The sequence below is a fragment of the Somniosus microcephalus genome, chromosome 31 (genome assembly GCF_052327205.1).
Source record: "Somniosus microcephalus isolate GS21.2 chromosome 31, FLI_Smic_1.0, whole genome shotgun sequence".
In the NCBI taxonomy this organism is placed as follows: domain Eukaryota; kingdom Metazoa; phylum Chordata; class Chondrichthyes; order Squaliformes; family Somniosidae; genus Somniosus; species Somniosus microcephalus.
This window is the reverse complement of record NC_141017.1, coordinates 23,493,251-23,518,232: the sequence shown is the minus strand read 5'-3', so window position 1 is coordinate 23,518,232 and position 24,982 is coordinate 23,493,251. Positions and strand designations below refer to the sequence as shown.

The following is a 24,982-nucleotide window of genomic DNA, read 5'->3' as shown; positions in this document are numbered from 1 at the left end:
GCAGAACGTGTGGCAGGCTTGGCCACATAGCTAAAGTATGCCGGTCAGGAAAGAAGACCAGCAACAAAAAGTCACCGCAAGGAAAATACATAAAGGTACACAAGGTGACAAAGAACAGTTCGACCGAACAGAAGTCAGATTCAGACGCTAGCAGTAATGAACTGGGTAGCTTAAGAGTACACAACGTTGGTAAGGATGCAGATCTCCAGACAATTTGGGTCACCCTTCAGATAGCAGGAGTCCAAGTAAAGATGGAATTGGACACTGGATCGGCATTGACGGTCATGAATAAGAAAGATTACAAAAGGTTATTCCAACATATTCCCCTACGGGATACGGAGATTATATTGAAAACATACACGGGGCAAAGAGTGTACCCCATCGGAAAGATAGAGGTAAAAGTGGTCCACAAGGGCGAAGAAAGCCAAGTAATGGACTTATATGTGCTACCTGAAGGAGGTCCACCACTACTGGGACGGGAGTGGATTAGGAAAATGGATATGGACTGGCACTCCTTGAAGGCACTAACGGTAGATTCTGGGGAAACAGATGTCAAACCTAAACGATTGTCCAAAATATTGGATGATGCTAAAGAGGTGTTCCAGCAGGGACTGGGAACACTGAGAGGAATTACGGCAAACATCAAGATTGATGAACATGCACACCCAAAAAAAATTTAAGCCAGACCGGTACCCTATGCAATACGACCTACTGTAGAAGCGGAACTGGAAGCGCTAGAACGTTCAGGTGTACTGTCTAAGGTAGATTGGAGTGAGTGGGCTACGCCCATTGTTCCCGTTATGAAACGTCCTTCGAGCAACAAGCCAGGAGAACCAGGGAAGGTTCGCATCTGTGGAGATTTCAAAATCACCGTTAATCCGGTGCTTCACACGGTGCAGTATCCGCTTCCGCGGATTGAGGATATTTTTGCTTCGTTGTCTGGCGGGAAACACTTCACCAAGATAGACCTGGCGCAGGCGTACTTGCAGATGGAGGTTGAAGAAGAGTCACGCCAATACCTCACGATCAACACGCATCGAGGTTTGTACCGGTACAATAGGCTGGTTTTTGGAGTGGCATCGGCTCCAGCAATTTGGCAGAGGGCCATGGAGCAGGTATTCCAGGGAATTCCAGGCACACAATGTTACCTGGACGATATTCTGATTACAGGTGATGGTGATGAAGAACACCTCGCAAACTTGGAACTGGTGCTCAACAGACTGAAAGAGTATGGACTTAGAGTTAATCGGCAGAAATGTGAGTTCTTCCAGAAGCGGATCTCGTACTGTGGTCATGTCATTGACCGGGAGGGGCTTCATAAGTCTCCTGACAAGATAGAGGCAGTTGTAAAGGCTCCCGCTCCGGATAATGTCTCTCAGTTGAGGTCGTTTCTAGGATTGATTAACTATTACCATAAATTTCTACCAAATCTATCCACGGTACTGCACCCGCTAAACGCTCTTTTATAGAAGGGGGTACCATGGGAATGGAGCGAAAACTGTAAGAAGGCATTTCGCAAAAGCAAAGAATTGATCACCTCAGAGGAAGTGTTGGCTCACTTCAACCCGACACTGCCTATTCGGTTGGCTTGTGATGCTTCTCCATATGGTATTGGGGCAGTACTCTCACACAAGTTGCCAAATGGCACGGAAAGGCCAGTCGCGTTTGCATCCAGATCATTGACCTCTGCTGAGCGCAACTATGCGCAGATCGATAGGGAGGCTCTCAGCCTTGTATGGGGAGTGAAGAAGTTTAATCATTACCTGCAGGGCCAAAAATTCACACTTCTGACAGACCATCAGCCGTTGGTATCCATTTTTAACCCTAAGAAGGGTGTTTCAGTGATGACAGCACAGCGTCTCCAGAGATGGTCCCTTTTCCTAGGGGCACATCAATATCAAATAGAATTCAAAGGTACGAAGCAGCATGGCAATGCTGATGGGCTGTCGCGCCTGCCACTACCTGAAGAAGAAGAAACGACGAAAGTTGACCCTGTTGAGTTATTTCATTCGACCATCATCGAGTGTTTACCAGTCACCAATGCAAGTATTGAAAGAGAAACCAGGAACGACCCGACACTGTCCAGAGTCTACGAGGTGACAGTGAAAGGATGGCCAACACGTGGTGATCCTCTGTTACCGGCATTCTCGGCAAGGCGAGACCAGCTGTCCGTCTGCCATGGTACTTTGATGTACGGGACAAGAGTGATTATTCCTCCCAAGTTAAGGGAAAGAGTTCTAAAAGAACTGCATGAAGGTCATCTGGGGGGAGTTAAGATGAAAAGTCTTGCTAGGGCTTATGTATGGTGGCCGGGTATTGACCAACAGATAGAGGAGTTGACGAAAAGCTGCGCTGGGTGCCAAAAAGTGCAAAATGCACCTCCGATCGCACCACTACACCCATGGGAATGGCCTTCAGCCCCATGGCAACGCGTACATATTGACTTTGCTGGTCCATTCATGGACTCCATGTTCCTAATTGCGGTGGACGCACATTCCAAATGGCCAGAAGTGATCAAGATGAATACCACTACTTCAGAAAAGACAATTGCGGTGTTAAGAACAATATTCGCAAGGAACGGATTGCCAGAACAGATCTGTTCGGACAACGGACCACAGTTCGTGTCGGAAGAATTCCAAAAATTCTTAAAGAAGAATGGGGTGAAACATTATACCTCTGCCCCATATCATCCGGCGACAAACGGGTTGGCTGAGAGATTTGTCCAAACATTCAAAAAGGCAATAAAGGCCATGAACGATGATCAGATTCCGCTACAGCACAAGGTGGACAATTTCCTAATGGCATATCGAAACGCCGCTCATGCAGTGACTAACCAAAGTCCTGCCATGATGTTTTATAACAGGAGGTTGCGGTCCAGGTTGGACTTGTTAAAACCAAATGTGCGGAGGGAAGTGGAAAACAAACAGTTCCGGCATATTAATAACAAGACCACTCGAAGTTTCGACGTAGGGCAACCAGTGTTGGCAAGGGGCTATGGAAACGAAAAATGGCAGTCCAGAACAATTCGGGCCAGACAAGGACCTCTGATGTACACAGTAGATATTGGTAACAATGTGATAAGGCGTCATGCGGATCAACTGGTAGAATCGAGAGCAAGGGTCGAACCCATGGTTGCGACAGAGACAACTGTGGAAGACGTTAATGAACCTGAAGCATCTACCTCGGCAGGGAATGTACCTGATGATGATAACACCCAATGCATGGGAGACCAACTAGAGGAGTCACCTCAGCAACAGGAATCAGAGACCACTGAAAGGCGTTACCCAAACCGAATCAGAAGGCCTCCTGAGAGACTGAACCTTTGAACTGTTTATACCTGAAGTTATATATGTTATTATGTTATGTTAAATGGGGATATGACTGTTGAGCTAAAAAGGGAGGATTGTGGTGTATGTAACCTGTTCCACCTTAAGAGAACTTAAGCCTGTTCCACCTTAAGAGATGTACTACTTTCTCTGGCTGCTGTATACGTAATACCGGTGGTGACCACCGGTATATAAGCACTGTGTAGTAATATTGTATTTAGTATAGTCCTGACCTCCAACCAGTAAAGACCTGTTGAACTTTAATCTTGTAGTCTGTGTTAGTAATTACAACTAGAACACACAGACTTAACAGTATCTCCCACCTCAACTGGTGTCTCCACCTCAACTGGTGTCTCCACCTCAACTGGTATCTCCCACCTCTGCTGGTGTCTCCCACCTCACCTGGTATCTCCCACCTCTGCTGGTGTCTCCCACCTCAACTGGTGTCTCCCACCTCTGCTGGTGTCTCCCACCTCTGCTGGTGTCTCCCACCTCTGCTGGTGTCTCTCGCCTCTGCTGGTGTCTCCCGCCTCTGCTGGTGTCTCCCGCCTCTGCTGGTGTCTCCCGCCTCTGCTGGTGTCTCCCGCCTCTGCTGGTGTCTCCCGCCTCTGCTGGTGTCTCCCGCCTCTGCTGGTGTCTCCCGCCTCTGCTGAGGTGTCTCCCGCCTCTGCTGGTGTCTCCCACCTCTGCTGGTGTCTCCCACCTCTGCTGGTGTCGACCACTTCAATTCTGTCTTTTTTTTTGAATTGCTGCTTCTAGTATTAAGTCAAATTTATTATTAGTGATGCAGTTTTGAAAAGTTGTAACTTGATCAGTGAAGCAGGTAGATTTGTGAAAATCCAATTCTCTCGTTTGGTCATTAGGCACAGAGTAATCTCATAGCTGAGAGGTCCTATTCAACAGCTGCCAATTTCCCAGTAGTTCTGCCACACATATAATTTAAATAGGGAGAAAAAAATGGTTAGTTAGGATGTGCTGAATGCTTAACTCACCACTAGCATCTCCTGCAGCTGGGCAGTAGTTGGTCCCTTTCCCCAATGTACTTGTAGTATCAACAACAACGACGACTTATATTTATATAGCACCTTTAATGTAGTAGAACGACCCAAGGTGCTTCACAGGGGCGTTATGAAACAAAATTCGATGCCAAGGCCCCATAAGGAGCTATTAGGACAGCTGACCAAAAGCTTGGCCAAAGAGGTAGGTTTTAAGGAGTGTTGTAAAGGAGGAGAGAGAGGTAGGGAAGCGGAGAGGTTTAGGGAGGGAATTCCAGAGCTTAGGGCCTCGGCAGCTGTAGGCACGGCCGTCAGTGGTGGAGCAATTAAAATCGGCATGTGCAAGAGGCCAGAGTTAGAGAGTATTTTATAGAAAAAGATGAGTGATGCTGGTAAAAGTCGGCCTGTATATTACAGTTCTCAGTCCTGCTCCTTGTGTTGTGCATTTGTAATTTGAATCACATTCACTGTGGATAGAAAGGACCTATATCCCTTAGCAGAGGGGTCAAAAACCAGGGGGCACAGATTTAAAGTAACTGGGGGAAGGTTTAGAGGGGATTTGAGGGGAAATTTCTTCACCCAGAGGGTTGTGGGGGTCTGGAACTCACTGCCTGAAAGGGTGGTAGAGGCAGGAACCCTCATCACATTTAAAAAGTACTTGGATGTGCCCTTGGGATGCTCTAACCTGCAGGGCTACGGACCAGGAGCTGGGAAGTGGGATTAGGCTGGATAGCTCTTTGTTGGCCGGCGCGGACACGATGGGCAGAATGGCCTCCTTCCGTGCTGTAACTTTCTATGATGCTATGCTATTTCCTTATTGTTTTAGAGCTGGTCTGATTATACAAGAGGTAGAGGAAAAAGGCTGCAGAGCAAATGGATCCCAAGATGGAGAACATTTCCTGCTTCCACTTTCTCAGGTCTGTTCGTGTACCGCACGGGTTAGAATACTTTCTTCAATTTGTTTGGCTTTACTGATTTTGAGTCGAAATACACAAATCCACCTATCTGACAAAAAAGGTTAGGGTGTCTTTATCTCAGTATCGTATCGTATTGTGCTCTGCCAGTACTAGATCTTACCACTGCATGGTGATAGTGTTCTCTGTGTGTACACTGCCATTGGATCATGTTGAAAGAGAATTGGCTCACATATGAGAAACTTGAAAACTCATTTGTAAAATATTGAGGAACTAACCTTGCAAATACGGACAATTTGCTTCAAAAACTGTGCTGCAAGCTCACGTTCATGGTTGGGTGTCCTGCCTACACTCACTGTCTAAACTCAAATGAATAATGGCCACTGGATGGTTGCTGATGTCGGTGGAACCCTATCTCAGCAAAGGTCAGCACCTTTAGAAGAGGAAGATCAGGAGGAAAGGATAGGCTTTTTTTTAAAAAAGGCACGGCAGCCTTTTGACTGTCACTCTTTTGACCACTACTTTTAGTTTAGCTTTTATAGAAACAAAGGTTTTTCTAAAAATTGTAGCATACGGTTCCGTGAGATAACTAGTTTACCTCCCACGGTATTACACACGTGTAATCCGGGACCTGGAATGTGGTTTTTGATGTTGACAGCCACCTCACTGTACCCTAAACCAACAGTGGCTTGCTAATCACTGTAATACAGCACAGCAAATGTAGCGATATAACACCTCACTGATGAGGTAAAAATATTAAATGCCTTAGATGTAGGCCTCACGGATATAACACTGTTTATGTGCCAATTTACAAAACTTGCTTAAGGCTCCAAGTAAGTTTAACCATGAGGAACGATCACCTGTTTAGATACTGATCGTTGGAGACTTGACAGTGTGGGTCAAACCTCCCTTGGCCGTGCTACACCAATGATAGCTTCAGCAAGAGCTACAGATCCGCCATGGAAAGTAAGGGGAAGGAAAAAGCATCTTTTGTAATTGAGTTACTGTATATGTGTCACCTTTCACCCCGTCCTTTGTTATTCATAGAAACATAGAAGATAGGAGCAGGAGAAGGCCATTCGGCCCCTCGAGCCTGCTCCGCCATTCAATGAGATCATGGCTGATCATCCAAATTCAGTACCCTGTCCCTGCTTTCTCCCCATATCCCTTGATCCCTTTAGCCTTAAGAAATATATCCAACTCCTTCTTGAATATATTTAATGAATTGGCCTCTACTGCCTTCTGTGGTAGAGAATTCCACAGGTTCACCACTCTCTGGGTGAAGAAATTCCTCCTCATTTCTGTCCTAAATGGCTTACCCCTTATCCTTAGACTGTGACCCGTGGTTCTGGACTCCCCCGCCATCGGGAACATCCTTCCTGCATCTAGTCTGTCTAGTCCCTACCCAAAGCCTTTTATTCTCATTTAAATTACTAAATACATTTTTTTGTTCTCCCTCTCATGGTGGATGTGCAATATTTGCTTATGATGCAAATACTTTATTTATTCTTCCTTCCTCAAAACGTTTCTTTCCTCCGTCAATTACATAATTATAAAAGCTGCTTTTCCTCCCCTGACTTTCCAAGGTGGGTCTGTAGATATTGCTCAAGTTGTTATCGGTGGCAAGGGAGATTTTTCCCACAGTGTCAAGATTCCAATGATCGGGACCTGAACAAGTGGCTGTTCCCTGTGGTGAGGCTTGAGTGACCGACCGACTCTGGCTGCGATGACTGAGGTCAGCAACAAAACATCTCATAAACATCCCTGGCGGATCCTTGCTGCACTAGTTAGTTCCCCCTCAGGAATACACAAAAAGAAAATCACACCCGAACCACACCATTGACTCAATTTTTCTCCGCTATTCACACCCCACAGTTAGGTGTAAATGTTCTGAGTCACAGTACACTCTGAGCATTGCAGTTCCACAGGAGTGAAAACGTCAACTTTTTATGGTGCATCTCTCACGCACACAGACGTACAGAATTTGTCAGCTGGAGACAGAGGGGCTGGCCAAGGAATTCCTCATTTTAATTCTTAATTTTTAAGGGTAATTTTAGTGACTTTTCAGATTGATGTAATTTTTACATGAAATGTGTTTGGGCCGTCTCAGTCCAGTTCCCAGTGCACATGGGCTCATAGAACAAAACTGCCCTTCATTCAACACTAACTTACTCTAAGGGGTATATTTTCCTTGAAAGGTTAAGGGAGCTAAAATCGGTTGATTTGCGCCTCCCGTTAACACCGTATGAGGGCGCTGACGGGAGGTACAAATCAACTAGCACCTGGGCGCGGCGCTGCTAACACCCCCCGCGAAATTCAGCAGGAGGTTAGCGGCCAGCGCTAACCTATAGCACCGCGCGGCGCTGTGCTGCCGGCGATGACATCATCGCCATGCACAGTATCCCGCTCGCGCCCTGGCTGTAATATTGGACGCTATGTCCGCCGGGGTCAGGGGGGCCTACCTGCGGCCGGGGCGGCGCTAGTTAAAGGGGAGGTGGCGGGTGGCCATTTTTGTTGCTGGCCGCCTGCCAGCACCTGCCCCCGTTGCTGTCCACGGCCCCCGTGAAGCCCCCCTGCAGGTTGCCGGCTGCTCTCCGTGAGCCCGGCACTCCTCTTGAGTGCCGGGCTTGTTTGCCAGCACTCCCGATCCCTAGTGGCCCAGCTGGACGCCGGGACGCGCTGCGCCAGGCCCCTCCCCTTTAATAAGGGGAGGAAGGCCTGCAGTACCGCGGTGCGACATGGCGCTGCGGCACGTAGCACAGCGATATTGGCTCACAGCGCCCCAAGAGGGACGCGTGGCACTTCCAGCAGCCTCCCTCTCGTGGCGCTACCTGGGAAAATCGGCACTAACTTTTTCGGGGTGCTAAAATTACTGCCCCGGTGAAGGTAGCGGAGGCGCTACCCAATTTGTACCCCTAAGTTTCATAAAAACAATATGCAACAAAATCAATATAAAATGGCAATGGAGTTTTTATCTCTTTCTACTGCTACTTTGAGCTGATCCCTTGTAGTGGTATCGTTGGCACAGGGGATCTGAAATGGGAAAGGTTCCATTCCCCAGCACTAACATTCCTCTCCTTGAAAGCACAAAAAATACATTTTAAAAACGTGAGTGAAAAAAAGATTTTTAAAAATGACTGTCCACTTTTGGAACCCTTTGGATTCTTTTCTCCCTGTGATAGTATTGTTAATACAGATATAAGCGATTCATACAGGTACCCAATAACTGGTACCTAACATTGGTACTAACACACGAGCTGAGCAAATACTCACTCTCAAAATAACTATTTTAAATCCCAAATGTATAGTTGAAAGATTGAATTGTCGGTATGTGATGTGTGTACTTGTTTATTGTTCGGCACAATCATATTTGTATTTCTGGGCATTGGAACCAAGAATTGAAGAGACATTGTTGCTATATTAGGACGCTGTAAATGGTTCAGAAGGAAAACCTTGCTCCAAGTCCGCGGGATGCGCTCCAGTGTAGAATTGCACTGCAGTGAGTTGGTACTTAGTTATGTCAATGTCTCAGTAAATTAGGTTAATTGCAGATGAAATAATTGTTTTGCTGACGTTGACTGCAATAATATCAAGTGTTTCATTCCATATAATATAAAACATTTGAGAAATCCATCTCCCAAGAAAATGTAATTTCAATTTTATTTCACCTTGTTTTGTACTTTGTCCCTGTAGAATTCAGCTGGAAAATATGTTCCTGTCTTTGTTAAACAGAAAAATCGACTTTCCCGCAGTAACTCTGCAAGGCACGTCATGGAGAACACACAAAAAGAGGTAATCTGCTGTAGTCATGTCATGCTACTGCAATATCACGATTGGTTTTTACTTTAGAAGGTTTTTTAAAGAACTATCATGTAAATCACGCCAGTGTATACATCTCCTCCATCTCAGTTGTTCCTGTTTTAAGAGCTAGAATTTGATCAGTATGTACTGTGCTTTTTTTCCCCTTTCCTCTCCTAAAGATGCTATGCAGCAGGCTGTTCGACTGTGGAAGGCATCACGGCTGAGGCTGATCCTGTCTCCACCAACATCTGTATATGCACGGTCTCCAGCAGGGGTTACAGGATAGCATTTGGAAGGTTTTCCTTCTCCCTAGCCTGCGGGACACTGAATCCAATAATAGCGTGCCTTCCGTTGCCTTGGCTGAGATCAGCAGAGTCAGCATAGAGCAAGAATTAAACCCGAGTCCTACCTGGTCTGCATGGCTCGACTACACACCAGGCAGTGCAGTTAGCAGCCGTGCCAGTGGGGCACTCCACAATCTTCCTCAGGCTCCAATAATCAGCTGTCACTCCATATCTTGGCACACTGGTGCACCAGTACCATTGGCCTGCCATAGATTCTTGTGTTTTTTCTATAGTTTAGAGTTGCAGCATATACTGTAGAAGGGAACTCATCAGCCTGTATTTTTCGAAGGAGATAGTCCTGTAAATTGCATATTCTTATGTAGCGTGTACAGGAAACTTTTTTTTATCCGGCACCGACGGGACCGATGTGGTGCCGGTTCATCAAAAATTCCGGATAACCGAACGCTATAGTAAAAGATAGGGAGAGATGAGAGCTCCGTATAAAGCAACAAACCCTGTTGCTTAGCAACAGGTTCAGAACAATGGCCACAAGTTCCAAGCGTCTCTGTAGCTTAGCAACAGCTGCAGCCACACCCTTGCACAGCAACAGATGGAGGAAGGCAAGTAATAAAAGTTACCTGAACCTACTACTGAATTTTGCCGGTTAACCGAGATTTCCGGTTATTTAGGTGTCGGTAAATTGAAAGTTTCCTGTACATCGTATCCCCTTTGTGTAACATGGCAAATAAACCACACTGGGGCCACTCGCTTGTACTTTAGAAGCTCGATAATATACATCAAACATCGACTTGTATACCAGCTGTGGTATGTAAGTAAATGCATTAAATCAAACTTAGAAATGTCCTTATTTAATTTTTCTGCATTTTATTACTTAAGAGCTTAAACAACAGTAAACTGGAAGGCGATGACAGTTCTCAGAACATGGATCTTGAGGGTTCAGGATTCTGCCTGCCTGCTGCCAAGCACCAAGTGCAGGTATCGCAGCAACCTCCAGAACAGATTGCCTGTAACACAACAAGAAGTGCGAAAGAGCAGCAGGAGACTGAGACAGATGAGGAATGTGTTAAACAAGTGAGCAATGGTGATGTATTGCTTTCAGGCCTGCAGATGGGGACAGACCAAACAAATTCCGACATTACTGAAGTAAAGAAAATCAACAAAATGGATGGCCATCAGTTGGAAATGGGCGTGTTTTGCAGCGCTCCGATCCCAGTAGCTCCTAGCACAGCAGATAAATGGCTACTAACTCATTCAGAGTATAAAACACAGGATTCAAGCACACGTTTCTCTGAAAAAGAGCCTGACTCTGAGCTGTTGCATCGTTCTCTTTACCAGGAAAAGACTGATGATGTGCCAGAGGAATTGACAGTTTGCCAGGGTGTAAAAAACGAATGCACTATAGCAATCAATAAGGATGTCGACGGGAATGTAGAAAGCAGTGCGCTTGTACCTGAGGCATTTAAGAACTCCAACTGCAGAGAGAAGACTCATAATGCTCTAGTAGTCTGTGAAGAGTTAACTGGAAGAGAGGTTAACAAACAAGAACTGGCTCTCCGAATGAATTTGACCACCGATGTCCATGCACAGAGTGATCTGAAAGGCACAACTAGTTCACAACCCACTGACCTCTTGTGTTTCAGCACCCTCCACCAGTCACTCGATACTAATGGTGAAAATCAGCTGGCGAACCACACCTTTAATTTCCAGGCTGATACAATGGATAGACACAAAGATGTGAACGAGGAACTGGAGGAGGCTCCCAGCTGTGAGGCTAAACTAAGCACTGCAGTGAGAAATGATGTCCTACTGAACTTTGATGATTGCCAAAAAGGCTTTGATGGTGACTGGTCTGACGTGAATGCCCCTTGCAGCTCCGGGACTGAGGGGACTGGCAGCAAAATTCTCCACAAAGTCTCAGATGGCCATCGTGTTAACTTTCAACAGCAGCCCAGCCAATGCTCTCTGGAAGGTGAAACGATACAGATTGAACATGAGACTCCAGCTGGCCACCAAGGGGAAATGGGCATAGCCAGCAACCCTGAAAATCAGATTATCCAGAACTTTTGCAAAAGCTTTAATGGTCACGGCATTAATATGGAAAGGTGCAATTCTGCGAAGTGTAGTAATGCTGGTGAGGAAACAAAGCGGCAGATCCAGGAGGTATTAAATAATAGTCATAGCAACAGTCCCATATCAACTGACTGCACAGACCAGAAACGTAATTCTGCTGCACAAAGTCAAGCTGGACTGGGAGAAGAATGCATTGGACAGAGACAGTCAGAAACTCCATTACCTAACACAATACTCAATTACTCACAAACCGATCTGCTATCAACCAACAAGAGCATTGTGGCTTTTAAGGGGCTCACTGAAAACAGCCGTAGTACAGAACCCCAACGTGGACTGGAAAGCGGCGTCGCTGGATCACAAGAGCTGGAAATCACCGACCAAGCACTGCCTGACACAAACCTCAACCCTTCGCCAGCAGCTGTCTACCCAACCAAGAATGGAGAACAACTTCTTCCCACTGAAGCCAGTGGTCATCAGATGCTTTTTGATAGTAGTTGTAATGGAAAGGTTACGAAGGACAGCAGAGAACGATTAGACAGTAAAATGTCACTGGTCAGAACCGATGAGCTAAAATCCAACATGTGGTTACCATTAGACAATGTGGACTTCCCAATTGAAAGCAACATCACTGAAGAAAAAAGCAAAGTAGATTTAGGCAGAAGAGAGATTCAATATAAGGCCAGCATTAAAACAACAAATGAAGATGTCACTGCAACTTTACTGCTGCCATGCGATATAATGGAAGACTGTGCTAATGGGTGTCAGCAGGCAGATAAAGTGAAGAGAGAGATGCAAGCTGGAGGGAGTATATCTACAGACATAGAATGTGGGGGCGTAAGCATCAACGGTAATCGAGAGTCAGGCGTAGAAGAGCAGGCATTCCAGTCTTTAATGGGCCGTACTGCAGAGAAAGAAAGTTTAGATGAAACTGGTACTTTTGATGAAACCGTTTTCCCTGTGGAAAAGATGGATATGGGACTGGGTTATGACCTTGCGGCTGGAGAGGTGAACACATTACCCAAAACTGGTCCAAATCCAGCAGCCATTCCAGCACTCGTTCCACAATATCAGCCTCCTGAAGATTTCACAAAGAGGCACGGATCTCTTTCAGTGACATTTCCACCTTCAAGAGTTGAAATGGCAGGTCCTTGTTCTGACGTTAACGCAGAAACTGGTCGCTATAACAAAATAGAAGGATGCCCCGGGATAAATAGTATTAATGAAGGTAAAGGCTGCAGCTTGTGTGTTGTGGATGTGGGCTGCTCCAGTAAGGAACAGGACAGTAATGGTACTCAACATGTGTCAGCATCTCGGACTGTGAACCAAAGGGACAAAAGAGAACAAAAACCATCCCCTCGTACAAAAAGCAAGGTAAGCGTGTTTTTATTAACGAGGGTTGAGAGCACTACTACAGTGCAAAAATTCAACCCAACACCACGGTGTAAAAGTTACTGGCCTAGAAATTGGGGAACGCTGGAAAGCTGCCGGGAGCATTGGTGGCCACGGGTAACGGCCGCCGGCCAAGAGAGCGCAGGCAGTACCGGCATCTTGGCACTGCCTGCTCATTATCATCAGCGTGGCACGCTAATGTCAGAAGGAGACCAAAGGTCGCCTCGGTCTCCCGCTCGAAGTGTAGGGGAGCGGGCAAGAAAGGGGCGACCCGAACAGGTGCCGCGGGCAAGAAAGGGGCGACCCGAACAGGTGCCGCGGGCAAGAAAGGGGCGACCCGAACAGGTGCCGCGGGCAAGAAAGGGGCGACCCGAACAGGTGCCGCGGGCAAGAAAGGGGCGACCCGAACAGGTGCCGCGGGTAAGAAAGGGGCGACCCGAACAGGTGCCGCGGGCAAGAAAGGGGCGACCTGAACAGGTGCCGCGGGCAAGAAAGGGGCGACCCGAACAGGTGCCGCGGGTAAGAAAGGGGCGACCCGAACAGGTGCCGCGGGCAAGAAAGGGGCGACCCGAACAGGTGCCGCGGGCAAGAAAGGGGCGACCCAAACAGGTGCCGCGGGCAAGAAAGGGGCGACCCGAACAGGTGCCGCGGGCAAGAAAGGGGCGACCCAAACAGGTGCCGCGGGCAAGAAAGGGGCGACCTGAACAGGTGCCGCGGGCAAGAAAGGGGCGACCTGAACAGGTGCCGCGGGTAAGAAAGGGGCGACCTGAACAGGTGCCGCGGGTAAGAAAGGGGCGACCCGAACAGGTGCCGCGGGTAAGAAAGGGGCGACCCGAACAGGTGCCGCGGGCAAGAAAGGGGCGACCCAAACAGGTGCCGCGGGTAAGAAAGGGGCGACCCGAACAGGTGCCGCGGGCAAGAAAGGGGCGACCCGAACAGGTGCCGCATGCATTCCAAAAATTTAGCTGCCACCCGATGTTTATCGATTTATTTTTTTTGTTTGGGACATGAATGCAGATGAAAGAGATCTTATCACAGATCATTTTCAATCGATGCAATGGAGTTCGCCCATTGATTTACTGACCCACAAGCACCGTCGGCCTCCCGCAAAGCTGCCAGAAAATACAACCCCACCCCCGCCACCAATGAGTACAAAATGAAAGTTTAAAAGAAGAACCTTAGCAGAGGAAGTGTTTGAAGTTCCGGCGTCCATCCCTATAGGTCCTGCCAGTCTCCTTGTGGCCGATAACGCTGCTGAATGACCTTTTAGCGGCAGCAAATACCGGCATGATTTAGCGTGGGCGGCGACACGAGCGGAGAACTCCAAAATGGATGAGCTGGCGTCAACTTGCCATTGCAGGCCGATTGACGTCATGCTCCACCTCATTAAAATACTTTTGCCGATATCAGTTAATGGCAGCGCTGACGACCTGCCGAAAATGGCAGCCACCGAGGTAACATAGAAACATAGAAGGCAGGAGTAGGCCATTCGGCCCCTCGAGCCTGCTCCGCCATTCAATGCGATCATGGCTGATCATCCAAATTCAGTACCCTGTCCCTGCTTTCTCCCCATATCCCTTGGTCCCTTTAGCCTTAAGAAATATATCTAACTCCTTCTTGAATATATTTAATGAATTGGCCTCTACTGCCTTCTGTGGTAGAGAATTCCACAGGTTCACCACTCTCTGGGTGAAGAAATTCCTCCTCATCTCTGTCCTAAATGGCTTACCCCTTATCCTTAGACTGTGACCCCTGGTTCTGGACTCCCCGACCATCGGGAACATCCTTCCTGCATCTATGTCTAGTCTTGCCAGAATTTTATAAGTTTCAATGAGATCCCCTCTCATTCTTCTAAACTCCAGCGAGTATAAGCCCAATCGACCCAATCTCTCTCCATACGTCATTCCTGCCATCCCAGGTATCAGTCTGGTGAATCTTCGTTGCACTCCCTCCATGGCAAGAACATCCTTCCTCAGATAAGGCGACCAAAACTGCACACAATACTCACCACCCGCCACCAGCTGGCAGAAGAGCACCGGCCGCCGTTTTTCCGCCATTTCATGGCGCTAATGGGTGGCGCAAACCACCAAATTTCTAGGCCATTGACTTTTACTTTTAGCCAGCAGCATTGCACAGACTAAACACGGGACTTCAAAAAATGAAGTACCGGGGGGAGAATTCCTCTGTTTCCTAAGCTTCCACATTGTTAATGTGTTCATGAAGATTTCCACTTTTCATTATTTCTAGTGACAGTGTACATAAGAAATAGGAGCAGGAGTCGGCCATTCGACCCCTCAAGCCTGCTCTGCCATTCAGTGATATCATGGCTGATCCTCTACCTCAACTCCACCTTCCTGCACTATCCCCAGATCCCTTGTGATTCCCTTAGTATCCGAAAATCTATCGCTCTCTATCCTGAATATACTCAATGACTGAGCATCCACAGCCCCCGAGAATTCCAAAGATTCAAAGAAAAAGGGAGAAAAATTCAGTATCAACCATTTTGGGGCGCTAACATCGCCTGGGCGCTAACTTTAGCGCTGGTGACCGCAAAATTGAGTTTTAGCACCCCAAGAGGGAAGTGGAGTGCTAAATCAACTGCTACGCACTTCTCTTAGGGCACTAATGTTGCAGAGCGGGGCGCTACCTTCAGAGCGCTAATCAAGTTCCGGCGCTGTCAATTAGAGAATCCTCAGACAGACTGGCACCTTCCAGTTCTTAAAGGGGAGGTTCAATCATGCAGCACAGCCTCACTGTGATCATTGCTGCTTGTGAACTGGGCCTGCAAGGAGCTGCAAGCCTTCACTCAAAGCAGTCATGGCTGATCAGAGGTCCAGAGAGAGAGCTCGCCGGTAGAGCGACCAGGCTTTGGAGGCTCTGGTCACGGCCGTGATACGCCGGCGGGCAGTGCCCTTCCCGGACACTGGCAGGAGGCCATTGCCACAGGCCTTTAGGAGGATGTGGAGGGAGGTTGCCCAGGATGTGCCGGCCAGTAGTGCGGTCCACAGAACTCCCACCCAGTGCCGGGTGGTCAGGGTGAGTACATGCTTCAAAAACCTCTACATGCCACCATCTCAACCTCACTCTGTGCACACACTGTATAAACCGCCACATCCCCAACACTCACCCACCAACTATGCCCACCTACTAAAAGTCACATTCACGCCTTGCATACATTAATAGCTATTCAACTATGGTAGGCACATCTGCCAAACACGTAGCTGCACACTCACTCACACACTTTCCTTTTTCTTGGCGGCCAAGCTTGCTCACAACAGGAGGGAGCAGCTACGAATGGGAGGAGGTGAGGCAGACCTGCACCCCCTTACAGACCTGGAGGAGCAAGTGGTGCGCATCATTGGGGCCCAGGTCGTGGGCGCTGTGGCCGTTGGAGACATCGACTCTCTTGGGGACAACAACGCTATGTTCATCACCTCTCCCTCTTCTCTCATACCCCCCCCCCCCTCACACCACAAGCCTTTCCTACTTTCTATCTAAGTATATTGTCTTCATTCCTTGTTTCCCTTCCTGCCCCCCTCCCCTGACTTTGACCCCACACTTGTGCCTTTATGCTTTCAGATAATCAGCGACCAGCTGACCAGCCTGTCCCTCAGCCTCCCAGTGGCAGCGACCACACTTTGGAGGCTCTGGTCGCGGCCGTGGCACGCCGTTGGGCAGTGCTCTTCCCGGACACTGGCAAGAGGCCATTGCCACAGGCCTTTAGGAGGATGTGGAGGAAGAACAAGCCAGAGCCTCACTGCCTGTGTCTCCCGAAGGCGCTAGATCCGATAATGGGGCGACGCGGTCGCTGGAGGGGAGCCTAGCGATGGGTCTGATGTGGGTGAAGCTCCGAGACCCAGCGGGCTGCAGCAATGCCACAGGGAAAGGGAAGCTCGGGGGGCCATCTCCCCAGAGGGTGAGTCCACGCGCAAGTTCTGCTGCGCAGGACTCGAGAGGACATTGATGTGGAGGCGTTGACCAGACGTGCGATGGGCATGCACACCGAGCTCATGGATGCAACGGCAAGGATGCCAGAGAGCATGGATGCACTGGCAAGGAGCGTGGAGGAGTCCGCCTCCAACATTGCACTCAGCTCTGCTCACACCTTCAAGCCCATCCTTGGCAGTTTGCAGAGGATGGTCGACTCGCAGAGAGACCGTGGGGACCCAGACCTCATGCCGCGTGTCATAGGTGAGGTGACAGCAGCTATTGCAGCACAGGCCAAAGCAACGCAACGGCTTAGTGCTGTAATGGAGTCAGTGGATGATTCAGATTGATGCCACACAAGCACTGACTGCTGCCATTGTCGCTGGGTCGCCCACAGTCCACTTGCGATCTCACGGTGCCACAGCAGATTGCTCTGGGTACTAAGGGACCCTGGGGGAGTGACAGTGTGCCGGTCGAGCAGGAAGGTGCTGTCCTCTCAGGAAGACAGCATTCCTGCTCCCGCCACTGCCACTTAGCCATTGCACTTGCCGCAGCCTGTAACCCAGCCATCCCAGACTGCTGCCGCCCATGCTGAGGTGGTGCAGTCTGCAGCCGGGTCTTCCAGGCCCAGAGCTGGTCAAGGGCGTCCTGCAAGGCCATCTGCAGTCTGGCTCCCAGACTCAGCAGCCTTCCACCAGCCTTGCTGCAGCCACTGGGGCCACATTACAGAGGAGCAGTAGGGTTGGGAGGGGGGAACTCAAAAGGGGAGGGAAATCATTGAAGAAGAGGGAGTAAAGAATACTTTAGTAGCAAATGGGGGTAGTGTGTGTTAATAAATTGATGTGCTTGTGAACAAATAGTTATGCTTGCAAATAAATATTTGTGTTTGGTAACAAATAGTTCAGTTTGATAAGAAAAAGTTATGTTTGTTGATAAATGGTTGTGTTTGTTTATGAATAGTTGTGTTTCATAAGAGAGTTGTGTTCGATAATAAATTGTTAATTTGACGTTGCACGTTTTGTGATGTTTCTCATTTGCGCTTTGCCTGGTGATAGGGACTGCGAGCTGGATGTAATGATGTGGTTGTACTGCGCAAACGCCATGTGCTATATCATTGATTGGAAGCGCTATCTAATGAGGCGCTCACACACAGAAACAAGATTGAGTGACTCCCTCCTCCGTTGCTGCTCATCCTCCTCCTCCACCTGAGGTGGACCTGCAATCCCTTGTGGCAATGGCTGGGCCCTCAGAATGGCCAGGTTGTGCAGCATGCAGCACACAACCATGTAAAGGGAGATTTGATCAGGGGAGTACTGCAGGGCTCCTCCAGAGCGGTCAAGGCAGCGGAACCGTTGCTTTAGCCCCCCGATAGTCTGTTCAGTCAGGTTCCTGGTGGCGGTATGGCTCTCCTTGTATGCGTGCTGAGCAGGAGTGTTGGGGGTTGCGGAGGGGTGTCATCAGCCAGGTGGCGAGTGGGTAACCCTTGTCTCCGAGCAGCCAGCCGCGAGCTTCATGTGGTGGGTGGAACAGTGCTGGGGCACCAGTCTGTCGCAGGATGACTGCATCATGGTTGCTGCCAGGTTAGCGGCACTGACGGCGAGGATGAGCCTTCTGTGGTTGCACACCAACTGAACGTTCAGAGAGAGGCAGCCTTTTCGGTTACGGAACACCTCTGCATTGTGATGAGGTGCTCGCAATGCCACATGTGTGCAGTCAATGGCGCCCTGAACCATAGGGAAGCCCGCTATCTTGCAAAGTCACATGAGCATTCGTCCTGTTTCTCTCTGGTGATGGGGAATGAGATGTACCCCCTTCTCCTTCTGTAGAGAGCGTCTGTCACCTCCCGGAGGCAACAATGGACGGCGAACTGCAAAATCTTTGCAATAGCTCCTGCTGAAGCCTGGAAGGAGCTGCTAGCATAGAAATTGAGAGCGACTGTGACCTTAACTGCCACTGAGAGAGACGTCCTGAGCTGAGGCTAGAGCTCTGTGACCACCTCCTTGCTGAAGTGGAGCCTTCTAAGGCACTGCTCCTCTGAGAGATGAATGTAGGAGAAGTGCTCCCAGAAAACCCTGGGAGGGTAAGGCCTCCTGTTGGCCCTCCCCCTACCTCTGGCCACATTTGGCAATCTCTGCCTCTGCATTTGCTGCCTCCGACGTAGTTGCCGGAGGGCACGGTGGAGTGCCAGTACAGCCCCCATAAATGAGAGAAAAGAGGGGGTAGAAATGTTCAGAGTGATACAAGTGAAGAAACTGTTGGAGCAACAATAAAGCAAAAATGGAGAAAATGTGAATGCAGCAAAACGCTATCTGACAAGCCAGCAATGAATCTGACCTCCCAGTGACCCGGTAAGTGATCCCTTTAAATAGCGCCCGGGAGCGGCAATCCCAGCTATCAACACCTGCTATTTGTGTCGTTCTCAGTGCCAGGCGGTAAGTCAGGAAGCGACTGAATTTCGCATCCGGGGCGTTGCACTCATTGACGTCACAGTCTGAGCGGTGCTAGAGGGCCAGGCGCTAAGTGTTAGCGCCGGCACTAAGTGCCGGCTGAATTTCGCAGGCGGCGTTGGAATTGCCGTGCTCGGGTGATAAGCCCTTAGCGCTCCGCCCGGGCGCTAACAGGAGGCGCAAAGGTACCGAATTTCAAGCCCAAAGTGTAAACTCATTCAGAAAGAAAAGAAAGACTGACTTGCATTTATTTGGAAATACTGGCCAAAGGAAATAGTAGCAAAGTATTTGCAATGTTGCTACACAAACTGACCAAAGTAATTCCTCCCTCAATATTTAGTGGGATGAATTTCCTCTAATTGGGTGTTAATTCCCAACTCTCGACCCTCTGCTGTAAAGTTATGTAGCAGAATATAATCAGGTTTTTGGAGCCGTCTCCATTTTTCTGTATTGAGTGTCACTGGCTCAGTTGGTAGCACTGTTGCCTCAGAGTCAAAAGGCTGTAGCCTCAAGCTCCACTGCAGGACATAATCTAGGTTGACAATTCGGTGCAGTACTGTGGCAGTGTAGCATTATAAGAGGTACTGTACTTCAGATGAGACTTTAAACTGAGGCACCTTCCTGGTGATTCAGCTGGACATTAAAGATCCCATGCTATTAATTCAAGAGCAGGGAGCTGTCCTGACCAACATTTCTTCCCCAACCCACACCATAAAAACAGAATCACTGGTAGTGTTGGGGGACCTTTCTGTGGGTAGAAATGGCTCTTGTGTTTACCCTTATCTGTACAATGTAATTCATTCTATGTGAAGTGCTTTGGTGTGTTTCTGAGAGGTGATAATGTACAAAATAATCATTCTTACCATTCCAATGAATGTTAGTTACAAACTACAACAACTTGTATTTATATAGCGCCTTTAACATAGTAAAATTTCCCAAGGCGCTGCACAGGAGCATTTTAAGACAAAAAATTTGACAATGATCCACACAGGGATAAATTAGGGCAGGTGACCAAAAGCTTGGTCAAAGAGGTAGGTTTTAAGGAGCGTCTTAAAGGAGGAGAGAGAGGTAGTGAGGCGGAGAGGTTTAGGCAGGGAATTCCAGAGCTTAGGGCCTCGGCAACAGAAGGCTTGGCCACCAAAGGTGGAGCAATTATAATCAGGGATCAGAATTAGAGGAGCGCAGAGATCTCGGGGGGGGGGGGGGAGGATTGTAGGGCTGGAGGAGATTACAGAGATAGGGAGGGGCGAGGCCATGGAGGGATTTGAAAACAAGGATGAGAATTTTAAAATTGAGGCGCTGCTTAACCGGGAGCCAATGTAGGTCAGTGAGCACAGGGGGGCGATGGGTGAACGGGACTTGGTGCGAGTTAGGACACGGGCAGCCGAGTTTTGGATGACCTTAAAGTTTGCGTAGGGTGGAATGTGGGAGGCCAGCCAGGAGTGCGTTGGAATAGCCAAGTCTAGAAGTAACAAAGGCAGGATGAGGGTTTCAGCAGCGGATGAGCTGAGGCAGGGGCGGAGTCGGGTGATGAGGGTTTCAGCAGCGGATGAGCTGAGGCAGGGGCGGAGACAGGTGATGAGGGTTTCAGCAGCGGATGAGCTGAGGCAGGGGCGGAGACGGGTGATGAGGGTTTCAGCAGCGGATGAGCTGAGGCAGGGGCGGAGACGGGTGATGAGGGTTTCAGCAGCGGATGAGCTGAGGCAGGGGCGGAGACGGGTGATGGGGTTTCAGCAGCGGATGAGCTGAGGCAGGGGCGGAGACCGACAGCAGGGCCTTGAAACAGTGATCCAGAGGGAGGTGAGAGCTGGGCTGAGAAGGCATGATCGATGACTAAAAAACACCAGCATTTGCTAACCTGCTTCTCAACTTGCTTGTGCTGAAAGAGTGGATTTGAGGTCGATGCTTGAGGTGGAAGCAATGTTTAGAACCAGCAAAATCAGCCTGCGAGTCTTGTACGCTGCCGCTTTTCACAGTGGCGCTTTTAAACGTGGGGATGCCCCAAATAAAACGGGGCAGTTTTAGCTAACCAACGTGAATGTATTTGTACCAGCGGCAGCACCTTGTCACATAACAACACTTGCCAGCATGCAATGCAAAAATAGAAATAATAAACATAATGCCCCAGTTGTAAGAGTTTTTTTAAAATTTCACTTGAGTTCTTGTTTCTCTTATTTTAGGCATTGTTCAAACTCATTCATGACAAGGTACAACCAGGTAATTAAACCTATAGTTTATTACACGATGATTTATTATATGGCAGAAATATTATTTTCCAGCCTAGAAATTTGTCCTGGGTGGAGCGCAAAACGGTCGGTATCAGGTCAGCCGCTCATTATACGCATTGACTGCATGGCCGATCCGATACCGCCCGTTTCGCTCTCTTCCTAATCCCCTTTGTATTAATATCTCTCGAATTCTCAATTTTCTTTCTTGACGGGGTACTGATCCAGTCACAGTTGGGTCAAATATAACATTTTGAAGATATCCATGGACCAAGAATTAATGACTTATTCTGGTATTCTGATGAATTCACAATCTCAGCCATTCTGTCATGGGACCACAGTTTAGGTGCTTCCTCACAGGGAAGGACATTAAATCAGTCAGAGTTAACCCAGGGCCAATCCCAATATCATCTTCTTAGGCAGTCCCTCGGAACCGAGGATGACTTGCTTCCACATTAAAAATGAGTTCTCAGGTGACTGATGAGTCCAATGCGGGACCTACAGTCTCTGTCACAGGCGGGGCAGACGGTGGTTGAAGGAGCGGGTGGGTGGGGTGCTTGGGTTGACGTGCGCTCCTTGCTTTGCTTGCGCTTGGCTTCCGCTTGCTCCCGGCGAAGAGACTCGAGGTACAAAAAGAAAACACTGCAGATGCTGGAAATCTGAAATAAAAACAGAAAATGCTGGAGACACTCAGCAGGTCAGGCAGCATCTGTGAATAGAGAAACAGAGTTAACGTTTCAGGCCGACGAACACACAGTCGTATCTGCTACAAATAAAAGTCTGCCGTTCAGTTTAATAACCAGTGTTCATGATTTGGTAACAGAGGTTTCCTGACTTTTTTTCATGGGAGCTTCTGGTGAGTAATCCTCCGTGGACCCTTGAAAAACAATGGGACATCTGTAATAGGGCTGACCTGTAAGAGACAACAATAGCAACTTGTATTTAAATAGCACCCATAATGTGGTAAAACGCCCCAAGGCACTACACAGGAGTGTTACAAACACAATTTGACACCGAGCCGCATAAGGAGATATTAGGGCAGATGACCAAAAGCTTGGTCAAAAAGGTAGGCTTTAAGGAGTGTCTTAAAGTTAGAAAGAGAGGCGGAGAGGTTTAGGGAGGGAATTCCAGAGCTTATGGCCTCGGCAGCTGAAGGCACGGCCGCCAATGGTGGAGCGATTAAAATCGGGGAAGCGCAGGAGGCCAGAATTAGAGGAGCACAGCGATCTCGGAGGGTTGTGGGGCTGGACCACGAAAGGGAGATCCTCATATCATGGGGCAGACATGTTGAAGGGGAACCCCTGCTGATATCGCTCCTGTATCTGTCCCACACAGGCTAGCTGAGCTCGAGATTAAAAGAAAAAGACGCAGGTACTGGAAACAGGAAATTAAAATACAAATGCTGGAACAGGTCTAATAGAAACTGAGGGGGAAGGAAAGGTTAGCATGGGAACTGGAGACTTACTAGGCTCCACGAAGGAGCCTTATAAATCAGGATTTCTGCAAAATTAAATGTTAAAAAATATCATTGCATTGGAGGAACTTTATAGCACCTGCCTTGTTGGAACTTCCTCCGAGAATTACAGAATTGTTTCTGATTACAAAAACATACAATGATATTTACTCATGGAATACAATTTACAAAAACGTTCCAAAAAAATGTTGCCACGACCCCGGATGTACGACATACAAGCTTTCAGGTTCATTGTGATCCCTAAAGCTGTAAATGGGTGGAAAGCTATTGTAATTAGCGATTAAACTAACGAACAGGTCGTCCCTTCCTCATAGGTGATAAAGATTATGAATTACAACTCATTAAACCAACATTAGAAAACAAGGCTGGTTCACTGCTCGTTGCCCCTCAGGAGGATAATGCTGAATTTGCATCTGAGCTGGAAGATCTGCATTTAAGGTATCAATGAAACACTAACCATGGTTTTTAATTGATATGTGTGACGTTAGAAAATGGAAACTGGATGATGTTAGGACCTTATCGTTTATCTGTGTGACTTGGGTTTAAACTCCATCTAGAATGTATGGGCTGGATTTCGTCAGCCCCATGGAGGCAGGACTGCCGGTAAAGTTGTAGAATTTGGGTGCGGTTGGCAAACCTGTCCCCAACCCGCCTCCGTGCCCTCTTGCCTGGAGGCGGGAAGCCGTCCTGCCCCGGGTCCCGTCTCCTCGAGGCAGAAAAGGGATTAAAGCCTATTAACTGCTAGTTAACAAGTAGTTAGCAGGCAGAAAATAGGATTATTCACATTTTTCCTTCCGAAGTGCAGGCTTCCCAACCTCAGGGAACCCCGCCAGGGTGCAGGAGACGAGTAGGAGGTCTGCGGGTGTCGGAGGGGTCTGAAAGTGCGATGTAGAGGTGAGTGATGGGTGCAAGTGTGGAGTGGTAAGTATGTAAGGTGAGTGTAAAGTGTTAGAAAATGTTCACTTACCTTTGTTTCTGCCTCATTGAAACTTATAAAATTCTAACAGGACTGGACAGAGTAGATGCGGGAAGGCTGTTCCCGATGGCCGGGGAGTCCAGAACCAGGGGTCACAGTCTAAAGATAAGGGGTAAGCCATTTAGGACTGAGATGAGGAGGAATTTCTTCACCCAGAGAGTGATGAACCTGTGGAATTCTCGACCACAGAAGAGAGTTGAGGCCAATTCATTAAATATATTCAAGAAGGAGTTAGATATATTTCTTAAGGCTAAGGGGATCAAGGGATATGGGGAGAAAGCAGGGACTGGGTACTGAATTTGGATGATCAGCCATGATCGCAGTGAATGGAGGAGCAGGCTCGAGGGGCCGAATGGCCTACTCCTGCTCCTATCTTCTATGTTTCTACAGCCTTCAGCCGCTGTGGAGCCGGAGTCCTGACATCTCCATTGTAGATATCACAGACTGGCTGTTGGATCCTCCGAACCAGCAGCCAGGTGATTTCTGCAATGTTGAAAGGTTTGATGAGTCCTGAACACAAGGACTCATCAAACTACACAGAATGTCAGTGTTTGACGGCTTCACAGAGCTGTCAAACGCTGACATTTCTTCTTTCAAAAGTTCTTGACAGATGGCACATCATGCGTTGACGTGCTCTGTCACTGACTTCCCCCTAATTGGCCTGCTGGGCGGGCTTAACAAGGTCAATCAGGGGGAAATCCTGCTGGTTGGCCAGAAGCTGATGGAAGCGGAATTGAAAGCCGGCAAGCAGCAGTCCCGCCTCCAAAAGCTTCCCATTGAGAAAATCCCGGCCTATAGGTCTAATGTGTAACGAGCTTGAGGCAGTCTCAATACAATTCCTAGTACCTCCACACCTGGAGTACTGTGTACAGCTTTGGTCTCCTTACCTAAGGAATGATATGCTCACCTTAGAGGGAGTGCAACGAAGGTTCACCGGACTGGTTCCTGGGATGGGGGGATTGTCCTATGAGGAGAGATTGAGTAGACTAGGCCTATATTCCCTAGAATTTAGAAGAATGACGGGTGATCTCATTGAAACATACAAAATTCTTACAGGGCTTGACAGGGTAGATGCAGGGAGGATGTTTCCCATGACTGGGGAGTCTAGAACCAGGGGTCACAGTCTCAGAATA

At 48.3% G+C, this 24,982-nt stretch overlaps 1 protein-coding gene across 1 annotated transcript in view; it reads left to right on the top strand.

Annotated features, from left to right (window-relative positions):
- Positions 1–24,982, top strand: part of LOC147097642 (uncharacterized) — a 61,842-nt gene that overhangs the window by 23,927 nt on the left and 12,933 nt on the right. The window contains exons 4-8 of the mRNA XM_085971628.1: positions 5,148–5,238; positions 8,929–9,027; positions 10,218–12,782; positions 21,355–21,391; positions 23,188–23,311. Of these exons, the coding sequence (XP_085827754.1) occupies positions 5,148–5,238; positions 8,929–9,027; positions 10,218–12,782; positions 21,355–21,391; positions 23,188–23,311 (2,916 nt within the window). The remainder of the gene's footprint in view (positions 1–5,147; positions 5,239–8,928; positions 9,028–10,217; positions 12,783–21,354; positions 21,392–23,187; positions 23,312–24,982) is intronic.